The sequence below is a fragment of the Oryzias latipes genome, chromosome 15 (genome assembly GCF_002234675.1).
Source record: "Oryzias latipes chromosome 15, ASM223467v1".
Lineage (NCBI taxonomy): Eukaryota > Metazoa > Chordata > Actinopteri > Beloniformes > Adrianichthyidae > Oryzias > Oryzias latipes.
The window spans coordinates 12,103,730-12,121,138 of NC_019873.2; the positions used below are offsets into that span (position 1 = coordinate 12,103,730).

Sequence of the window (17,409 nt, forward strand, 5' to 3'; positions counted from 1 at the left end):
CTTCTTTGCTTACCTTGGGGGAGGAGGAGGCCAGCTCCCTCCCCATCACTGCTGCCACAGGGCTCGGCCTGGTCGGCTGAGTTCTCTCCTTGTCTGGGCCACAGCTGGGTTTAACCGGTGTTGAACTTGAGCTGGGACCAGTGGTGGTGCTGGGGGGCGCCGGGGCCATTCTCTTATGGCTGCTGTCCACATTATGGGAAGGGCCGGCAGCAGCAGGTCCTGCTGGGTCTGATGTCTTTGGCTCGTAAAATGGATTGGATCTAGAAGAGAAGCATTTTTTTTTCCAACAGATATTGGGAACTTTATTCTTCAAACAGGAAATAGCAATTCCTCAACAGATCAGAACAGATTTGTTATTATTCAACAAATTAAGGACTTAATTTTGTTTTTGTTTTCTGAGGTGATTCTTGAAGTGTGATTAAATACATTTTTTTAAGTGGAATTTCCATAAAAAATGCTGAGTTCTGCATTAAAACTCACAAAACTTTTTATTAAAACTCATCTCTTAAAGATCACAAGTGAAGAAGATGGTTCTCTCTTCGGTGTGACGTGTCAATACTGGGAAGCATCTTGGACACCCTGGCTCACATACTGATTTGACTGATTGTTATAAAAGAAATCAACTTTTTCCAGCAGCGTCTCTTTCCTTTTAGCGTTTAACAGAACTAAGGTTTAAAACTGAATATCAACTCCCTAAAGTCAAGACTTTTGGGTTCATTGGTCCAGAACAAAAGGAGGAAAACTGATGAAATCTCCTTTCACAATGATTACTTTCTTTTTTTTTTTTAACAAACACTGATTAATTGAACAGAAAAACGGAAACAAAGGTTTAGAGCAACACAATGAAAAGCACACACTGGAGGTAAGGATGCAGGTGCACCGAGGTCAGGGCTATGTGACCTCATATCATCACTACCCAAGGAAGACTACTGACAGACGGGAAGGAGTCTGAGGACACTGAGCACACAGAGACAGGAAAACACACACAAACACAAAAACACACATGCAAGCTGGAAGCAATTGTTCAACACACTGATATCTAATCGGTTATAGTTTTGTTTAAGATGAAAACGTGTTTTATACCACTTTATAACTAATTTAACCCATTTACAGTCTTAAGGAGGATGTTTGTGTAACAGAAGAACTGGCACACTAACTTTGAAATGAAGAAAACAGAAAGTGCTGTAAAAGAAGAAAACAAATCTGAAGAGAGGCTCTAAATTTGAAACAGCTGTGGACAAAACACTCTTATTCTGAAGGAGTCCTGGCTGAGAGGGCAGCTAAGTGTTTTACAGAAAGATGAGAAAACAAAGCGGACAGATCTCTGTCGGAGAGCTCTGCTCCAGTATGAGAAGTTCTCCGCAGCTTCAGCAACACCTGACTGACAGCAGGAGGACCCGTCTAAAGTCCTGAACCTTTCCAGATCAATGTTAACCTCTGCTGTCAGCGTCTGCATTTTTATAAATTGATCTTCACCCCAAAATAAAGTTTTCAGTAAAGAAGCACTGAAAAACAGCAGCATAAGGAAGAATGGAATAAACTAAATAAAAGACTCTTAGGAAGGGAGGGTAAGGAAAATCACAAAGAGGGAAAGTAAGGGCCAACATGTTGACAGGTGGGAGGGGGGGCAAGACTAAAGAAGGACGGGGACACGGATGAAGAATGCAGGGAAACAACAGAGGCCTTGTTCCTGTTGAAAGAGCTGCCTCGTCACTTTGCCTGCTTGGGGGCTTGAGGCTGGGTGGTGGTGTTGCTGCTATAGGCAGGCTCTAGGGTGTGTGTGTGGGGGGGGGCACATGGTCACTAATAGCAAACCCCAAGTTCCCTGAAATATAAAAAGCAAAAACAAAAGATCTAATAAGTGGTGTCTTACTCGTCAAGCTCGTCCTCCTCGGTGTGGGACGTGTCAGCATACAGGTACTTGCTCATGTCAACAGGCCGCACCCCCTTTCTTGGCTTGGGCTTGGGGGGTTCTGGGTCTGGCTGGAGCTCTGCGTCCAGGTCGGGCTCTTCGAACGGGTTTCCCGAAGACGTTTCGGGTTCATCCAGCTCATTGAAGGGATTTGCAGAGCTGTGTTCATGTAAAGAATCCTCGGCAGGCCTCTGCTGAGCGGGGGGCTCTAATGGATGCAGGCAGGAGTACAGACTTCATCAACAACATGCACTTACTGAACCTGATACTGCGAGCTGTCAAAGCTTTAAGAATAAAGCCACTGCAGACAGCAGAGCGAAAAGGAAATAAATGTGACGGCAGTGTCTGGAAGTCGCTGAGTGTTACTTAACTGCCAACTCAACTCCTCTGCCGTCTGTGTGCTTTTCTTTTAGCTTCTACTGATACTAGATGGGTCTTTTTTTAACACATACAGATATGTATGTTACCATATATTCTGCTCCTTCAAACACATTCAAACTTCATCAATTTAGCACAACCTATGAACAACAGAAAATGAAGAACATGTCTGTCTGACGATATTAAAACCATTAGAAAACAAAGACAACATTCTTGTTGCACATACCTTCCTCGTCAGGATCACCAAACGGGTTGAGATGGTTGGTCTGTAGGTCATCGTCAGTTTCATCAAAGGGATTGCTGCTCATGGCAGGAGCGCTTTCGCGATCCTCGTCCTCCAAGAAGTTTAGCTTGTTGATCAGTTCTGTTTCCAAACAGTCCCAGAAAAAAGGGTTTAAATCAATGTTGAGGGAGGGTTTAATTCTTAAAAACTGGATGACAAGACGTTCACAAAAACCTGCACTTGGAGTGAACCGTGAGTGCAAATGTCTAAATAAACCCCTCTGTGTTCCTGGCTACCCAAAAACTCTGCAACCTAGGCATTCTGGGAAAATTTGTGTGTTACTGTGGGAGTATGGAGTTGCTATGGAGATGGTGGCTGTATAAAACCTATCCACTTTATCTTCTTCAAACTGAATCACACGCTGCCAGGGTGCGGGTGAGTCTGAAAAGACTGAATGTTTCTGCTGAGAGTCGAAGCAAAAAAAGAATAGTAAGGAGTTCATGAGGGTGATCACATGCTAGCTACTAGTGGGAGGAGCAACTCTCTTCCTCTTTGCATGTTTATGACTTCATAGCCTATTTCAGGTCGTGACTTTTGTCACATGCTCTGGCCTTACTTCAATGTTTACCTTATTGTTTGGGCTCATGAGTGGCTGACAAGCCGAGTCTTTATGAGCTGGTGTTTTCTTCATGCCTCTCTTCCAAGCATATGATTGGTGTTTTACGGTCATTCATGGAAATAAAAAATCTGCAAACCTTCAACATTGTGCTGAACTGGCGCTTAGATTGGAGGCATGACATGGACATGGCTGCAACACCTCACTAAGAAGGCGCCTCTTTTAAAAATTGATCATCATCGCGATATCAGGCTGTGTGATACACATATCGCAAAATATGATGTAAATTGCAATGAAAACATTAAATGTCTACCCAAATGATAAAACAATCTAATGGTAGCATGGAGTAGTTAATAAAGACATTAAAGCACTTTTATGCATTTGACAAATCGGATGGCCCTTTTCACATTGTTGACCAATCAAATGGAGCCCTTTTTTGTTAGATACCTCCTATGCAGACGTGGGTTGTTTAAAGTATAAGTAAGGAATAATGCCAGGCAAAGTGTGCGTTATCAGAAATTAACGGACAGTCTAAACCAGGGGTTCTCAAAGTGCGGCCCAGGGGCCAATGGCGGCCCGCGGGAAGTTTTTTAATGGCCCTCAATAAAAGAGAGCCAGAGCTGGTTCCTTTGAGGAAAAGTTTTCTGTTGGCGAGGAGAAAAGGCGCTTTCAAGCTAAGTGGACAAATGCTTACTTTGTCGTACCTCGTGGTCTGGATAAAGTTCTGTTTCTTGTTTGCAAGCAAGTAAATGCTATGCCCAAAGAATTCAATATAAATCAAAAACAAATCAAAAAAACGTAGACAAAGAGGAGCGCAACAATAAGCTCCAATAACTACAACGAGGCTATGCTGCACACCAGATGTTTACAAAAACGGCTAAATCCAGTGAAGCTGTGACTGAAGCTAGCTACGTTGTGGCTTTGGAAATGGCCCGGCGTAGAAAGCCCTTAAGTGACGAGGAGTTTGTAAAAAGAATGAATCCTGAAAGCAGCTGACATTGTTTGTCCAGAGCAAAAGAAAAAGTTTGAAGAAATAAGTCTATCAAATGATACAATTACTAGACGAGTAGAAGATCTGGGCAGAAACCTCTGACTGCAACTGGAAAAACATCTGGAGTGCCTGGGTAATTGTACAAATGACACTTAATCATTATAGTTACAAAAACAACTTTATCTGTTTATTCACTTTTTTCACCAAAATCGGCCCCCAATCTAATGTCGAGCTCCTAATTTGGCCCTCCGCTACAAAAACTTTGAGAACCCCTGGCCTAAACCGTCCGACACAGAGGACTGTTGCTTCCTTCATGGTGTTGCAGCCATGGAGAAATAACAGCTTCACTCCAACTGTCCCCTAAAGGGGTAAACTTCTAAGACAATTTCTGAAGGACTATGAAGGAAGCTCATATCTGCTGCCCACAGCTCAATATCATTGGAGGAGGGGGAAAAAGAGAGAGCGGTAGAATAAAATATTTGTCTTAGGACTCAACTCTCTTTCCTACCAAATTTATAATGCTGAGACAGACAGCAATAATTGTTTAATTTGCTAATCCCTGGGGTGGATACTGGAATGCCCAAGAATGCCAACAAGGTATTTAGGTTAGCCTGGGTCCTGGGGGAAGTGTCAACAACAGTGGGTAACTCATAGCTAGTCAATTTCTGATTGTTTAGTGTTGAGAAGTGGCTTTTCAGAAGAAACTAGATTATTTGGAGTTCAGTTCACTTCCAGTTGCAGTTAACACAAAAAAAAGGGTGGGGGTTCATGAACAAATGTAAAACATCAACCTGTATGTCAACACCAAGTACAACAAAAGTACAGCAGCTGGAGCACAAACACAAAATCAATGTCTGGAGGGGTCAAAGGGGGACATAGGGGAGGAAACGTCCCCCTATGTATAAGTATCACCAAATAAAGAAAACAACCACCATGAATGGGGATGGAGAGGTCACAGGATGTTCACAAGTCAATGAAACAAAAGTCAGGAAACTAAAGTGGGTAAAAGAAAGTCAGAAAAGAAGACCTTGGGTGGAAGCAGCAGGCTTAGCTTTTGCTTTGCACGTTTGCTTGTGAACACCTTCATCATCATCACCATCATCATCCCCATGAAAGCAGCTCAGGGCATTCAACTGGTTTACTATCTCTGTAAATGACAGGTCCGAACAGGAAGGGAGGAAGAGAAGCAGTGAGCACGGTGGAGGAAGAAAAGAGACAGCCTCTGCAGAATATTCACACACTTCAATAAAAAAACAAACCGGATTAATTCAAAAATACATTTACTCTAAAAGTCTTTTCTTTCAGTAAATACACAAATACAAGAACTTACTGACTCCTACAGAGGGTTAAATCATTCCATACTAAATTTTAAAAAAACCAGAGAGAAATTATTTAGGAATTGTGCATCAGTTAAGCACGCGTCTGTGATGCTCCAGCAGCTTGTGCTGTAGGTAGGATTGAAAGAGGAATGTGATGAGGGGAAGTTTGTCAGCTCCATCCAGCCTTTGATTTACAGATGTGTGCAAGTCAGGCTTTGCTGTAAAGCGCTCAATGCATATACATATAAATGAGATGAAGAGCAGAAAAAGGGAGGAGGAAGAGGAGAAAGCATGAAGCGTAATGTGAAGAGGTGCCGCTTTGAAAGTTGGATTAAGCAAAGCAGGAAGCAGCAGGGCCCAAAAACCCGAGAACACCGAACGTGAATGTATGGAAGGAGCTCACAGCAGACCAACCAAAACAAGGACAGGGAGCAGGGGTGTGAAAGCCAAAGAATATAAAAAAAAGAATGAAGACAGCAAAACAAAGCTTATGCATTTAAAGATTCTGGGTTCCTTTTATGGCTCACAGAAGCAAGAAGGAAACACAGGAAATGAAAACAGACGCAGAGCTGATGCCCCAGATGAAGCTGTGATTGAGATCATTATTTCAGGCATTTTATTTTTATAAAAAAAATATTTCATAGGTTTCACATCATATAAATGTCTTACAAAAACCTACATCATATTATAGACTTAGGGCACAGACACACCAAACACATTCAGGACACAAAGCATTCTTTACAAAAGTTTTGGCCTTTTATTTTGAAACACAAGCTTTCAAACCAGTTATTGAAGGTAATGTCCACACGTGACCTTTTATTTTGAAAATTGAGAGGGTTTCCCTCATTGTTTTTCTGTTTTTCTCATACAAGACTTTATGTGTGGGAAATGAGAGTATGGATGTCACAGGACTTAAATAACTTGAGTCCATTTTAGAGGTACACCAACTTTGCTCCCTTAAAATTCTTCTGTTCATAACAATTCTAACTATTACCCATCTGGAGGTCAGGTTTGAGCGCCCATTTGTCATTTCCAGCAAAGTCCCACCTCTGCACAACTGCATTCATTCATTAGTATTAGAAACATAACCAAGCTTAGCCCTTCCACGATGCTCAAAGGTTAGTCCACACTCTAGGCCCAGTGTGTCTCCATCTTTTCCAGGTGTCACTGACACTCATGGCCAATTAAACTAGAGCAGGTGTGTCTAGCCAATCAGAAGGTGACAGAGCAGGGTATGCTGGAAAAGTATCAGGGAAGCGCCCATGAGTCCCCACCCCACTTTTGCCTCTTCCAGTTTAGACTCCTAATAAATTCCTTATTGGGATTCCAGGAGGAACTCCAAAAGAGTCCAAACATAGGTGCCTCCTTCTTACCAGGCTGTCATGGACCACCACCATCTGAAGGGACTGCATAAACTACAACAGGACACCTCTGTTCCACAAATATCCAGACGTTTTACTTTTTAATGACATATTTATACAAAATAGGCTCCCAAGCTCTTGAAACTGACCATGTCGGTTTTTGGGGGGAACCAAGGACAGGAAAACTTGAAAAAGACTCATACCTGTGATCTTAGCAGCCTTTTCCTCCTGGTTGACGCGGTTTTCCTCGTCTTCCTCATTCTCCTCCTCAAAGTCGTCCAGGTTCCCGATGTCAGCCTGCTTCATGCTCATCAGGCTGGCCAGGCTTTGCATGTCCTCGTCTCTGGAATGCACAGACCATGATGATAAGCAGCAAGGCATGGCCTGTTAGGGATCTGTCATCTGCTGAGCGTGCAAACTCTGATCTCTGCTTTCATCGTGTCCGGATTTTCATCTGTAACCTTAAATCCTGTTTGTTTGTGAGAAGAAACTGTAAAAACTCTGTGGCAGAGCTGTAAAGGCTAAAGAAGAAGAAAAAAAACAGTAAATTTTAATATCCTAAAATGTATTTATTTTGTTATCATGTAAACAGGAAAAAATAATTCTTGTAACTAAATAAAAAATGTTTAAAAAAAAGAGAAAATTGCCCTATTTTTTAAACAAATTTTTAGTGAATTAATATTCTTTACTCAGTATTATTTTTGTATTTTGACAAACTTTTATTTTTGTAATTCCGATCCAGTTCAGACTCAAAATAGCTGGCACCCACTTCTGCTATTCTCACCACATCATTGTATTGCCAGATCACTATTCTAGTGATATAATAAGAGAAGATGTTTAAAAATGTTATTCCCTGTTATTCAAAAACACTTTTTAAAAGTCAATGTAGATCTTTTTTTTTTTTTTTAGGGACAAAGCATTTGTCCTTTTTCTGATGAGACACATGAAAGCACGTCTGCTCATTCTTTCTATTAAAAAATTTAAAATGCAGCATGGGTTTTCTTATTAGTTTGGTGCTGTAAATGCAAATGGCTTTCACTGAATTAGCAAGAAATCCCTTATGTATGTCTGAACCTTCCTTTTACTTTCTTGGAAAAGGTTGTGCTCATCATCACAAAAACTGTGGCAACACACTTCCCTCCTTTTCTTTTACCTTTCTCCTGGTCTCTCAGCTCTTCTCAGTGTTGCCCGTTATTTGGCTTTACACCTCATTCTGTTCTCTAACAAAGTTCTGGTTTTGCTATGATGTAAAAACATATCTTTTATATTGCTTTAATATATACAATTATACATATTAAAGTAAAGATACTAATAAATTGACTAAATTAAATGTTTAAAATATGTTAGGGGACAAAATACATTATATTAATAAATCAAGTCAGCTGAGGGGGTTTGTGGCTGTAAAAACCAATATATGTCCTGTAATGTTATGCAGCAGATAAAATGGGGTGGGGGCACATGCAAAGAGTGTCTGTGTTCTTTTAAACCCTCATCCTTCATACAGATGCATCACTTTCTCCATCGTTTCTTAAACGGCACACGTCTGCCATGCTTGCCTTAGTCTTTCATGCTGCTCCCCCTCCCCCTGTCCCCCCCCCCTCTTTATTTTTGGTGTCTCCCCAGCCTTTGGGCTCATTTGAACCGGTGTGATGGAGTTTGTTTGTGTGCGGCCGACATCATTCCCTGAAGGGTTAACAAGGGTTACGCGCCATCGACCTCGCCATCCACGCCACAACAAAGGCTTTTATGCTCTGCTCTGTGTGTGTGTGTGGCGGGGGGGGTTGTTTAAATTAAAGCTGCTGCTATCATCTAATGATGAATAAGAAAAGGACAAACAGGGTTTAAGAGTGTGTCCACAAAATAAAAGTTGGAGTTGAGACGACTGAACTCGGGGATAGAGAGGCTGCGGCTGCTGAAACTGACAGAAGTTAGAGCAGCAAAAGAACTCAAATCTGGTGTCAGGACTTACGTGGCCTTGCCCTCGCGGAGGAAGATGCAGGACAGGGAGAACTGTAGCGTGGCTGACACCACCTTCTTCGACAAGGGCTTAAACTTGAGCTTGACGTCCGTCTGTGTGGGCATGGGACTGGCATACTGCTTCATGTTTATGCTGCTGGTGGCCAAGGCCTTCCTCCGCCCAGACGGAGACTCCTACAGATGCAGAAAATGACATCAAATAGTGTTGAAGTTAGTTAGACAACTTAAACTAACCACAATAATAAATATCCTAAACGATTATTGCAAGTTTTTCATTGCTTTTGACAAAAACACAGTTTGGTCAAAAACAACAGCAGCAGATTCAGGGAGGCGAACTGATTACTTCATAAATGTGCAATTCAGTGTGATTGGATGGATTTTGTCCATTGTGAGTTAGCATAAAGAGGCCCGATGCTTGAAGTGAATATCAGACTGCCTTACCCCTAAGCCTGCACATTCCAATATTTATTTTCACCACAGCCTGTGCAATACACATATGCAAAAACGCTGTAAACTGTGATAAATGGTTACCTTACATGTTAACACACATGCTAAAACAAAGCAGCTTGAAGAATTTAACAAATCAAATGAAACTTCATACCCATTTGAGCAATCAGATGAACCCCTTCACATTGTTGACCAATCAAATGACAGAAAGAGTCAAATGACACTGAACCCCACATTGCTCCTGGTAGCTATAGGCTGGTAAGGAAGTGTGAATGTGTGCGCGGGTGAATGGGACTGTGACTGTAAAGTGCTTTCAGCCTTAAAGAAAGGTAGAAAAGGACAATAGTATAGGCCGTTCACCATTTATGTTAGATGCCTGCCTCCTATGTAGACATGGGACATTTGGAGAATGATTTAAATTTATTTTTATTTAAATAAAACTATTTCTGTGAAATGGAAATGATGTATTATTTGTTTGTTGTTTGTTTATGAATCGTTATTGCAGTCTTGATCACTGCAGCTTTCCTCATATTGGGCAGCCCTTCTTACCACCATACTGTGTTGGATTGCTGACATATGAAGGTCCTATTTTGTGTTATTTTCTTCTATTTTAATCCTCAGACGCAAATCCAGGTTAAATAACACTGTTTTATTTACAAGAACAAAGCAGTGATGGAAAAAAGCAGCTGAAAACATCTTCGTTCCTCAAATATTTCACTTCCTCTCACACATGAATGCCACACACACACCTACACAGAGGTTTAGCAGTTTAAAAAAAAAAGACCTTCTGTCTCAGCAGTGAATTGAGCCCTGAGGATTCCTCCTCTCATGCGCACAATGTCGAACAAAGCAGAGCTGCTGCCCTCTTTCACACCACAGCGGCTCCAGCGCACATATACATATACACACACACACACACACGCTGGCGCGGATGCTAGATAAACTGATACCAGCTCTTTATGTTGGCTGCTTCCTGATGTCTTCACACACCAACACATGCGTGCACCCCAGACAAAAACTCAATCTCAGCCTTATCACTGAGGACCGCGGGGCATTCATTCACACAAACACAAATCCACAGAGTGCCAGAAAAGCTTCAGTAACAGGTTCAAAACTATTCAGGCTCAAAACACAGATTACAAATGTAAGTTAGACACAGATCACAAAAACTGACTCTGACCAAGAAGTGCCTTCAATTATCAAGTCACAAAAAAAAAAAAAAATCACAAAAAACGTGAACATTTAAATTAAAAGGGGTCAAATCTGTTCTGAAAGTACTGACAACTTAATTTTGCAGGTTTCAGCAACACTTTTTTTCCAAGTAATATTTGGAATAACCTACATCTCAGTTGAGATGAAAAATTATGTATTTAAATTTTGAACAGTAAAGATATAGAGCTGCCCCAGCCGTGACTGCTCCTCCAAAAGAAGAGGAATGAGAAAACCTTCTTATTTTAGTCACCAAGTCTCCAAGCAAACCAAATAAAATGGCTAAATTTGTCAGTATTTGTTATTTATTTATTTATTTTGACTAGGTGTTGCTATATTGTCAGAAAAGTCGCTAACTGTAGGCTTATGCATTTCAGTTTTTTTCTTTAAAGAAACCATTATATTGCAAACAAAACAACAGTGTTTGAAAAGTTTTGGCCCTGCTTCAAGAAATAAAAATGATTTATGTTGAATCTTTGAAGTCCCACTCCAATTATGTTTTAATCTATTTTCACAGCATCCCCAGTCATCTTTTATCAATGATTATGTTATTTTTAGAGAAAATGTTTTTAAAAAAAACCAACTGTTGCTTTCTTGAATATAGTTTTGGCCCAGAGTAAGCCCCACCCACCCACTTACAGACATCCTTCTGTTTACACTCTTTCCTGTTAGCTTCCAGCTCCTCACACCCCCAACCTAACGTTAGCGGTGCAACAAAGATGGTGAGCAATATTGAAGTTATCCAGTCGTACAGTTTTCAGCCAAACCCCAGCTCTAAGACAGGCATGGGTCTATTTGTCTGCAACTAGATGCATCAGAATGAAGTGGAGCAGGTAGCTTGTGGTCAGCCAATTGTAGCTTCTTCGCTAGCGTTTTTCGCCACGTTTTTTGTGTTCACACCTGGCGATTTTCGCTGACGATGAGCCGAGCGAACATGCAATTTCATTCCCTGACATTAGATGGCGCTTAATGTAAACAGAAATACTCCTGTACACAAGGTGGCGCTGCGCAACTTTACGCTTCTCAAAGTCGCTTTTCACTCAGAAGAAGAGAGCAAGTATTTACGCGATTGTCAGAATCATACAAAGAAAACATGAATATTTCCAGCACCAGTAGCTCCAACTGGTGCTTGGTTCGGGGATATTTTAGAATGTCCGTCATTATTTCTCCGCGGCAGTGTAGACGCTACTTGGCGTCTATCTTCTTCGCTGGTATGTGTCCTCAGCAAGGCAGTTTTATGTTTGAGCGCCCCCAAGTTGTGTTTTACTGTAACTTCAGAAGCTCCAGACACGTGTGCAATAGCGCCATTCTCATTGGTCGAATAGATTTCGATTCCTTTGTTTAGTCACGAGGCGTTGAACGTCGGCGAAAATTGCCGGCGAAATTCGTCCCGGTGTGAACGGGCCTTCAATGCTACAAACTTTTTCCAAGGGCATTTTTCCGTCTATTCCTTCACAAGTCAAAAAAATAAGAAATACTTAGAAATGCAATCTTAAGCTTAATTTTCTTTATATATGTCCTCCATAATCAGAAAAATGCCACAAGAACATGTTAAAAAAAAATACAAAAAAACACCAGTGGGTCTTTAAACAGTTTTAAGACTCCAAAGCTACCAATGGAATTCATTAAATGTAACTGTGTAAGTGGCTGCAGCAGGTGCAAAAAATAAAAGTGCTCCTAAACAAGATCATCACAAGCTACATCTCGACATTTCAATTCTGTTTTTTTTTTCTTTTTTTTTTCTTTTACCTCACTCAACCGTCCACTCATCTAGCCTCTAAATCCTCTCACCCCCTCCCATCCTTGTCTATTCTTTTGCACCCCTCTCTGCTTAAACCAATAATTAAAGAGAAAGAAGGAATCCAGAGACGCACTAGCAATGGCTACTTGACATTTGGCGCTGACATTTGAGGCTTGTCGACATGGCTCGGAAACATAATGACGTATCACTGCAATGCTACTGCCCCTCCCTCCCTGCACCTCTTATCTCTGCAGATTATACCGTGCCTATTATGCTACACTATTAGCACATGTAGATACTTTATGATGAATGAATTTGCTAAACGCACCAAAACACTTAAGAAGAAAGGATTTAGCAAAAGGAAGACTGGAGAAAGTGTGTGTGTGCGCGTGTGTGTGTGGGGGGGGGTAAAGGCTAAAAAAAAAGGAGGATATGCAAATAGTCCAGTAAAGAATGGAATAGGCCTTTCAGCAGATTTGAGTAACAGCGAAAAACAATGGGAATCTGCTTCATTTCCCCCGGATGCAACATGTCAATCAATGTATGAAAGAAAGTGCGTTGCGGGGGGGGGGGTCCTAGGATTAGGGAAACTAGCTGGATGTGACAATGTGTGAAATGAAGGGGAAGGACAATACAGAAGTTTAATTTATTACAAAAGGGACACGACTATCTTCTTCTGAGCCCAGTGTGTCTGTGTGTTTAGCTGCAATAGAACAAGGGGTGGGGGTGATGGCTGTATGCTGCCCCCTACCTGCAAGTGTTCACACCTGCAGCGCCTCAAATTCATCACCAGGAGTTGAGTCTCAAGACTTTGCAGCACTAAACATTACAGCAGAATTCATTGTGTATGGGTGTGAGCACCGGTTTGTTTGTGTGTGGAAGTTCATGCCCGTCTGTGTTCATGTATGTGCGTACGAGCACCAGTCCATGTGAGTCAGTGTGTGTCTTTGTGTGAATGTGCATCCGCATGTGTGTGAGCAATGGTAGTTTTGGGGGGGGAGTGGGTCATAATCTAGGAGAGGGCTGTTCTTCAGAGTGCCACACCTGCCCCTCATGCCTGCTGCCAGCTGGCCTTGGATTGATCCACAGATGTTTTCTTGGTGGGGGGGCATGGGTCAGGGCAGGAGGTTGCCTGGGGTCCTGCTGAATCCCTCTACCCTAAAATGCCAATGGGACAGGCCAAAGAAGGGCTGGGTTGGGGGTGCTTTGAGCTAAAAGAAGCTGGCCTCTTTGTTGAGAGTCAAACTAACAGCTGTGGAGGAGCGGAAAGCTCCACAAGCACAGGACTCAACCTTTCTTCCTGGGACAGTCCCCAGGACTGGGTTAGAATAGGTGGGACTGCTAATAAGAGTCCCCAACTTTACTTGATTTGGTTGGCTTTCACACACGGGGCTCTTAAGGGATAACCAAAAGCTGAAGCAGACCAAAGCTGCTCATTTAGCGCGCTCTAGTCAAAAACAGCTCTGATCAGAAAAAGCAGATCGTCCTGCTTGTCATCTGACTATTATTTAAGAATAGGCTTCTGCAGAGTCTCACTACACCACGTTTACTCTGCAGACATTTTCAAACTTTTTCATGATTCCTTGCTTTAGATTTACAGAGTGGGTGGTTTTTTATTCTTCTCCTTACACATGGACTTTGCACCATTTCTTCCCTTTGGTGTGCTTCCCGTCTTCATTGTGGCAAGTCTGTTTGCATTTATACTGAAGTGAACCATGCCAGAGTTCATCTGCTAATGAACAGTTGTTCACAAATGGACCAAAGTTCTCTTGTTTGGTCCAAACCGGAGTGGGGAGCTTTATAGCCTGACTCCAATCATCTTTTCATCTATTGTAAAAGCATTCGCATTAGCCTTTTAATTATGGTTTTGTCCTTTTTGGTCAAAATAAAAAAGCTTGTGTCATTTAATTGGACGTCGTTTCTGCAGAGCAGCAGGAGTTCATCAGAAATTTGCCTCTGAGTCGCAGGTGGGACTTTTGGTGCAGAGAAACTCCATCCCCATTTCCCATCACCCATCTGTTTACGGAGCAGTTTACGGAGCGAGCAGGCCACAAGCTTTTTTTAAATGCCATTTTTTCATCTGCTCCTCATTGACAACGATTTGAACAAAGAAATGCTATTTTAAGCCTAATTTTCCTTATATATGTCCTCCATCAACAGAAAATGTTTAAAGGAACTGTTTAAAAACACCAAAAACACAATGTTTGTCAGAGTGGGTCTTTAAAATCTGCCAAACCCAGAGGACTGTCAGAGAAAATCAGCTAGAGACCAGAGCAGGACTAAACTGCAGGTGTGAACATGACCTTATTTCTCCTACATGAACTTCTGTGAACTGCACTGTTCATGAACTGTGCAGGGATATCCCACGTATGTTTTACAGAAACAGGAGATTAAAATGTGGTATTAAAAAGATAAGAGATGATTCACTGGTTTCACATCAAGCAGATGACTATCGGATCTAAGCTGCTGCCATAAAACAAAACAATGTTGAAATGGAGACAGGACAACCCGAGGTCAACTGCTTACGTTAAGAAATGTTCATCTCCATATTTACAGACAAAACGTTGTACTGCTTTAATAATCAACTCCACATTTTGCCATTTCCTTTTCCAATCAATCCTTCTAAGTAAAACAGGTTATAAAACAAAATAAAAATACTATAAGTTTTAACTTGGAAAGGAGACGATGAGCTTTTAGTTTGTCCTTGAGGTTCAGTAACAATAAAAAACAGATTTAATTTGATGAAGAGGACAATCTGGAGGAAGAAATGACAAGGCCCCTTCCACACACATACACACCAAAAATCCACCGAGTGCAACAGTCAGCAGACTGTGGGTGGGGCCGCGGCTGCTTCAAGGTCAAAGTTATTGGAAATGGAGACATCCAGTGTGCTCGCATCCCTCTTTGAACACACACACAATGGGCCGATACCTTTGTCTGCCTGGCACGCGCATTATGACTGATAAGACAACCGTTTCTACATACTGTCCATGAATGCCACACTGAAGCATTATAGGGAGCACACAGACAGAATGGGATTAAAACCAATTTATTCATCTACAGCTGTTATATATGGAGGATTTAGTTTTTCTCCCTGAAGCAGTGGGTTTGTGTACATTAAAAAGCAAATTACAAAAAAACAAAACGGCAATACAATCATTTTTAATAAAAGAACTTCAATAAGAACTATGAAGCTGCATAGTTTGGGGACAACAGGTCAAATTTCAGGTCCAAATGAACAAATTTTAGCTGATCACAATCTATCCTGAGGAAAACTGAAGTATGAGGAAGTTTGGATGAAAGTGAGAGAAGAAAGCTGCAGAAGAGCGATTAGTCCCAACAAGAGCAGGATTAGGCTTGTTTTAAAGGGAAGGATGGCTGACTCCAGCTCTGTGAGCCACGGCGCTGCGTGAACATGGTTTAAAACGACCGAGAGCTGCAGACATGGAGGGAGAGCTTTCTGTGAGACTAAGACTCTGAATGTGGGACAGGTTATAGCCAAGTGCAGAAGAGGCAATGGGACAAACACTCCATGCTGAGATACAAAACAATCGCATCTACTGCGCAATCAGCAGCTGGAAAAGAAAACTCAAAGAGTTGGATCCTGACGGAGTTAAAGTGAGGGATTAAACTGTTTCTATGCCTTTGTACACTCTAACACCAGCAGTGTTTGATAATCTGTGTTCAGCTACTGCACAGCTGCTGTCAAAAAACATTAAAAACGGGTTTTATTGACTAAAAAACAAATTTGACTGATCAGATTCATAGATTGTTTTTCCTTTGGTGTAATTTCTAACGCTTTTGTGGAAAGATTCAGCTTTTCTGCTCCTTTATGACAGAAGCATAAATAAAATATGTATGAAAATTCAAACATTCCTCATTCAAAGTTATTGAACATTATTCCAAATAAGCAAAACTGGTTGATATTGAAATAATTTCCCAAGCAAAACATTTTAATCTCAAGGCGAAAGCTGGTCAGATCAAGTCTGTAATGTTCTTTCAGGAACTCCATAATTCACCAGTCCCTCCAGGACTTCCCCTTGTCTTTTCTGAGTGCCTTCTCCGGATGCTTATAGAAGGATGAGGGGGTAAAACCATGAAGCAGCATATAGCAACAAGTTGCTGGGTGTTTATAATCATTACGGTCAGGTTTAGTAGTAATAAAAATCTAGAGGGGGCGGGGCCTGTCCACACATTCAAATGTTATAAACATACCTGTTGGCTCCAAAAATGTTCACATACAGACCTGTCAACATGTACACAATACAACTAACATTCACACACGCAATCTTATGCCTTCAGACCAACACATGTGAAACTTTTTATTTAGTCACGCAAAAGGTTTGTGCAAAAGTGAGACAGGACCTGTGCTCAAGTGAGTGTTTCTGTTCTTCTGGGGTGGATGATGGAATGTAAAAGGATGGGGCCCCGCCCACAATGGGGGTCCCCGTCCAAGGAGAGCACTTAGGTGATGGACTGACCGCCTACTGTGTCCTCAGCCTCTGCTCCCTTAGTGTAAGGCTTGCCAGCATATTCAGGAGTTCCTCAAAGTATTCCTCTCATGTCTCTACACTAATACACATATATATATATATATATATATATATATATATATATATATATATATATATATATATATATATATATATATATATATATATATATATATATATATATATATATATACTGATATACAATTTGCTTCACCAAGTGCTTTAGAAAAATACATCATTTCAAACATAAAATTAAAAAAATCATAAAAAAACAGATTTAAGCAGAAAAACTATCCTTATTAAAAATGAGAAAAGGAAACTCTCTCTGTTCAAAATGTTAACACTGAGCAATCCTTTAGCCAACACTGAAGTATGTTCATCAATGCTTCAGCAGCATCTTAACAAAAATCTTGTTAAAAAGCCACTGTAATCTAAACAAAGAAAATGCCAATACAAAAAAAAAATTAATGAAAACCTGTTTGGTTTGGAATCATTAAACTCAGAAAGTAAAGTGTAATCTGTTGCTGTGAGTGTTTGGATTAAAGATTCAACATTCAGGAAGCTAAAACTGAGTAAACATTAGAGATTTGGGTTAAATGAATAACATTTGTTTCCATCAATAACAAGAACACATCCAGAAATCAGCTGTTTCACTTCAGTGTTTCTATGTAGCCTGCATCAAAGTTCAAACAATCTTCAGACCAGGATAGTTTCTTCCGCTTCTCCTCCATCCAGCCCCTCT

General features: G+C 41.1%; 1 protein-coding gene across 7 annotated transcripts in view; it reads right to left on the reverse strand.

Annotated features, from left to right (window-relative positions):
* The window catches only part of ehbp1 (EH domain binding protein 1), a 147,046-nt gene that overhangs the window by 95,847 nt on the left and 33,790 nt on the right, over window positions 1-17,409 (reverse strand). For 5 of the 7 annotated variants that reach the window (XM_023963397.1, XM_023963396.1, XM_023963395.1 and 2 more), the window contains exons 6-11: window positions 8,770-8,951; window positions 7,004-7,143; window positions 5,148-5,267; window positions 2,517-2,654; window positions 1,874-2,120; window positions 14-260 (exon numbers count right to left, since the gene is read on the reverse strand). In XM_023963397.1, the coding sequence (XP_023819165.1) occupies window positions 14-260; window positions 1,874-2,120; window positions 2,517-2,654; window positions 5,148-5,267; window positions 7,004-7,143; window positions 8,770-8,951 (1,074 nt within the window). The remainder of the gene's footprint in view (window positions 1-13; window positions 261-1,873; window positions 2,121-2,516; window positions 2,655-5,147; window positions 5,268-7,003; window positions 7,144-8,769; window positions 8,952-17,409) is intronic. The other 2 variants (XM_023963398.1, XM_023963401.1) reach the window with 1 other exon arrangement.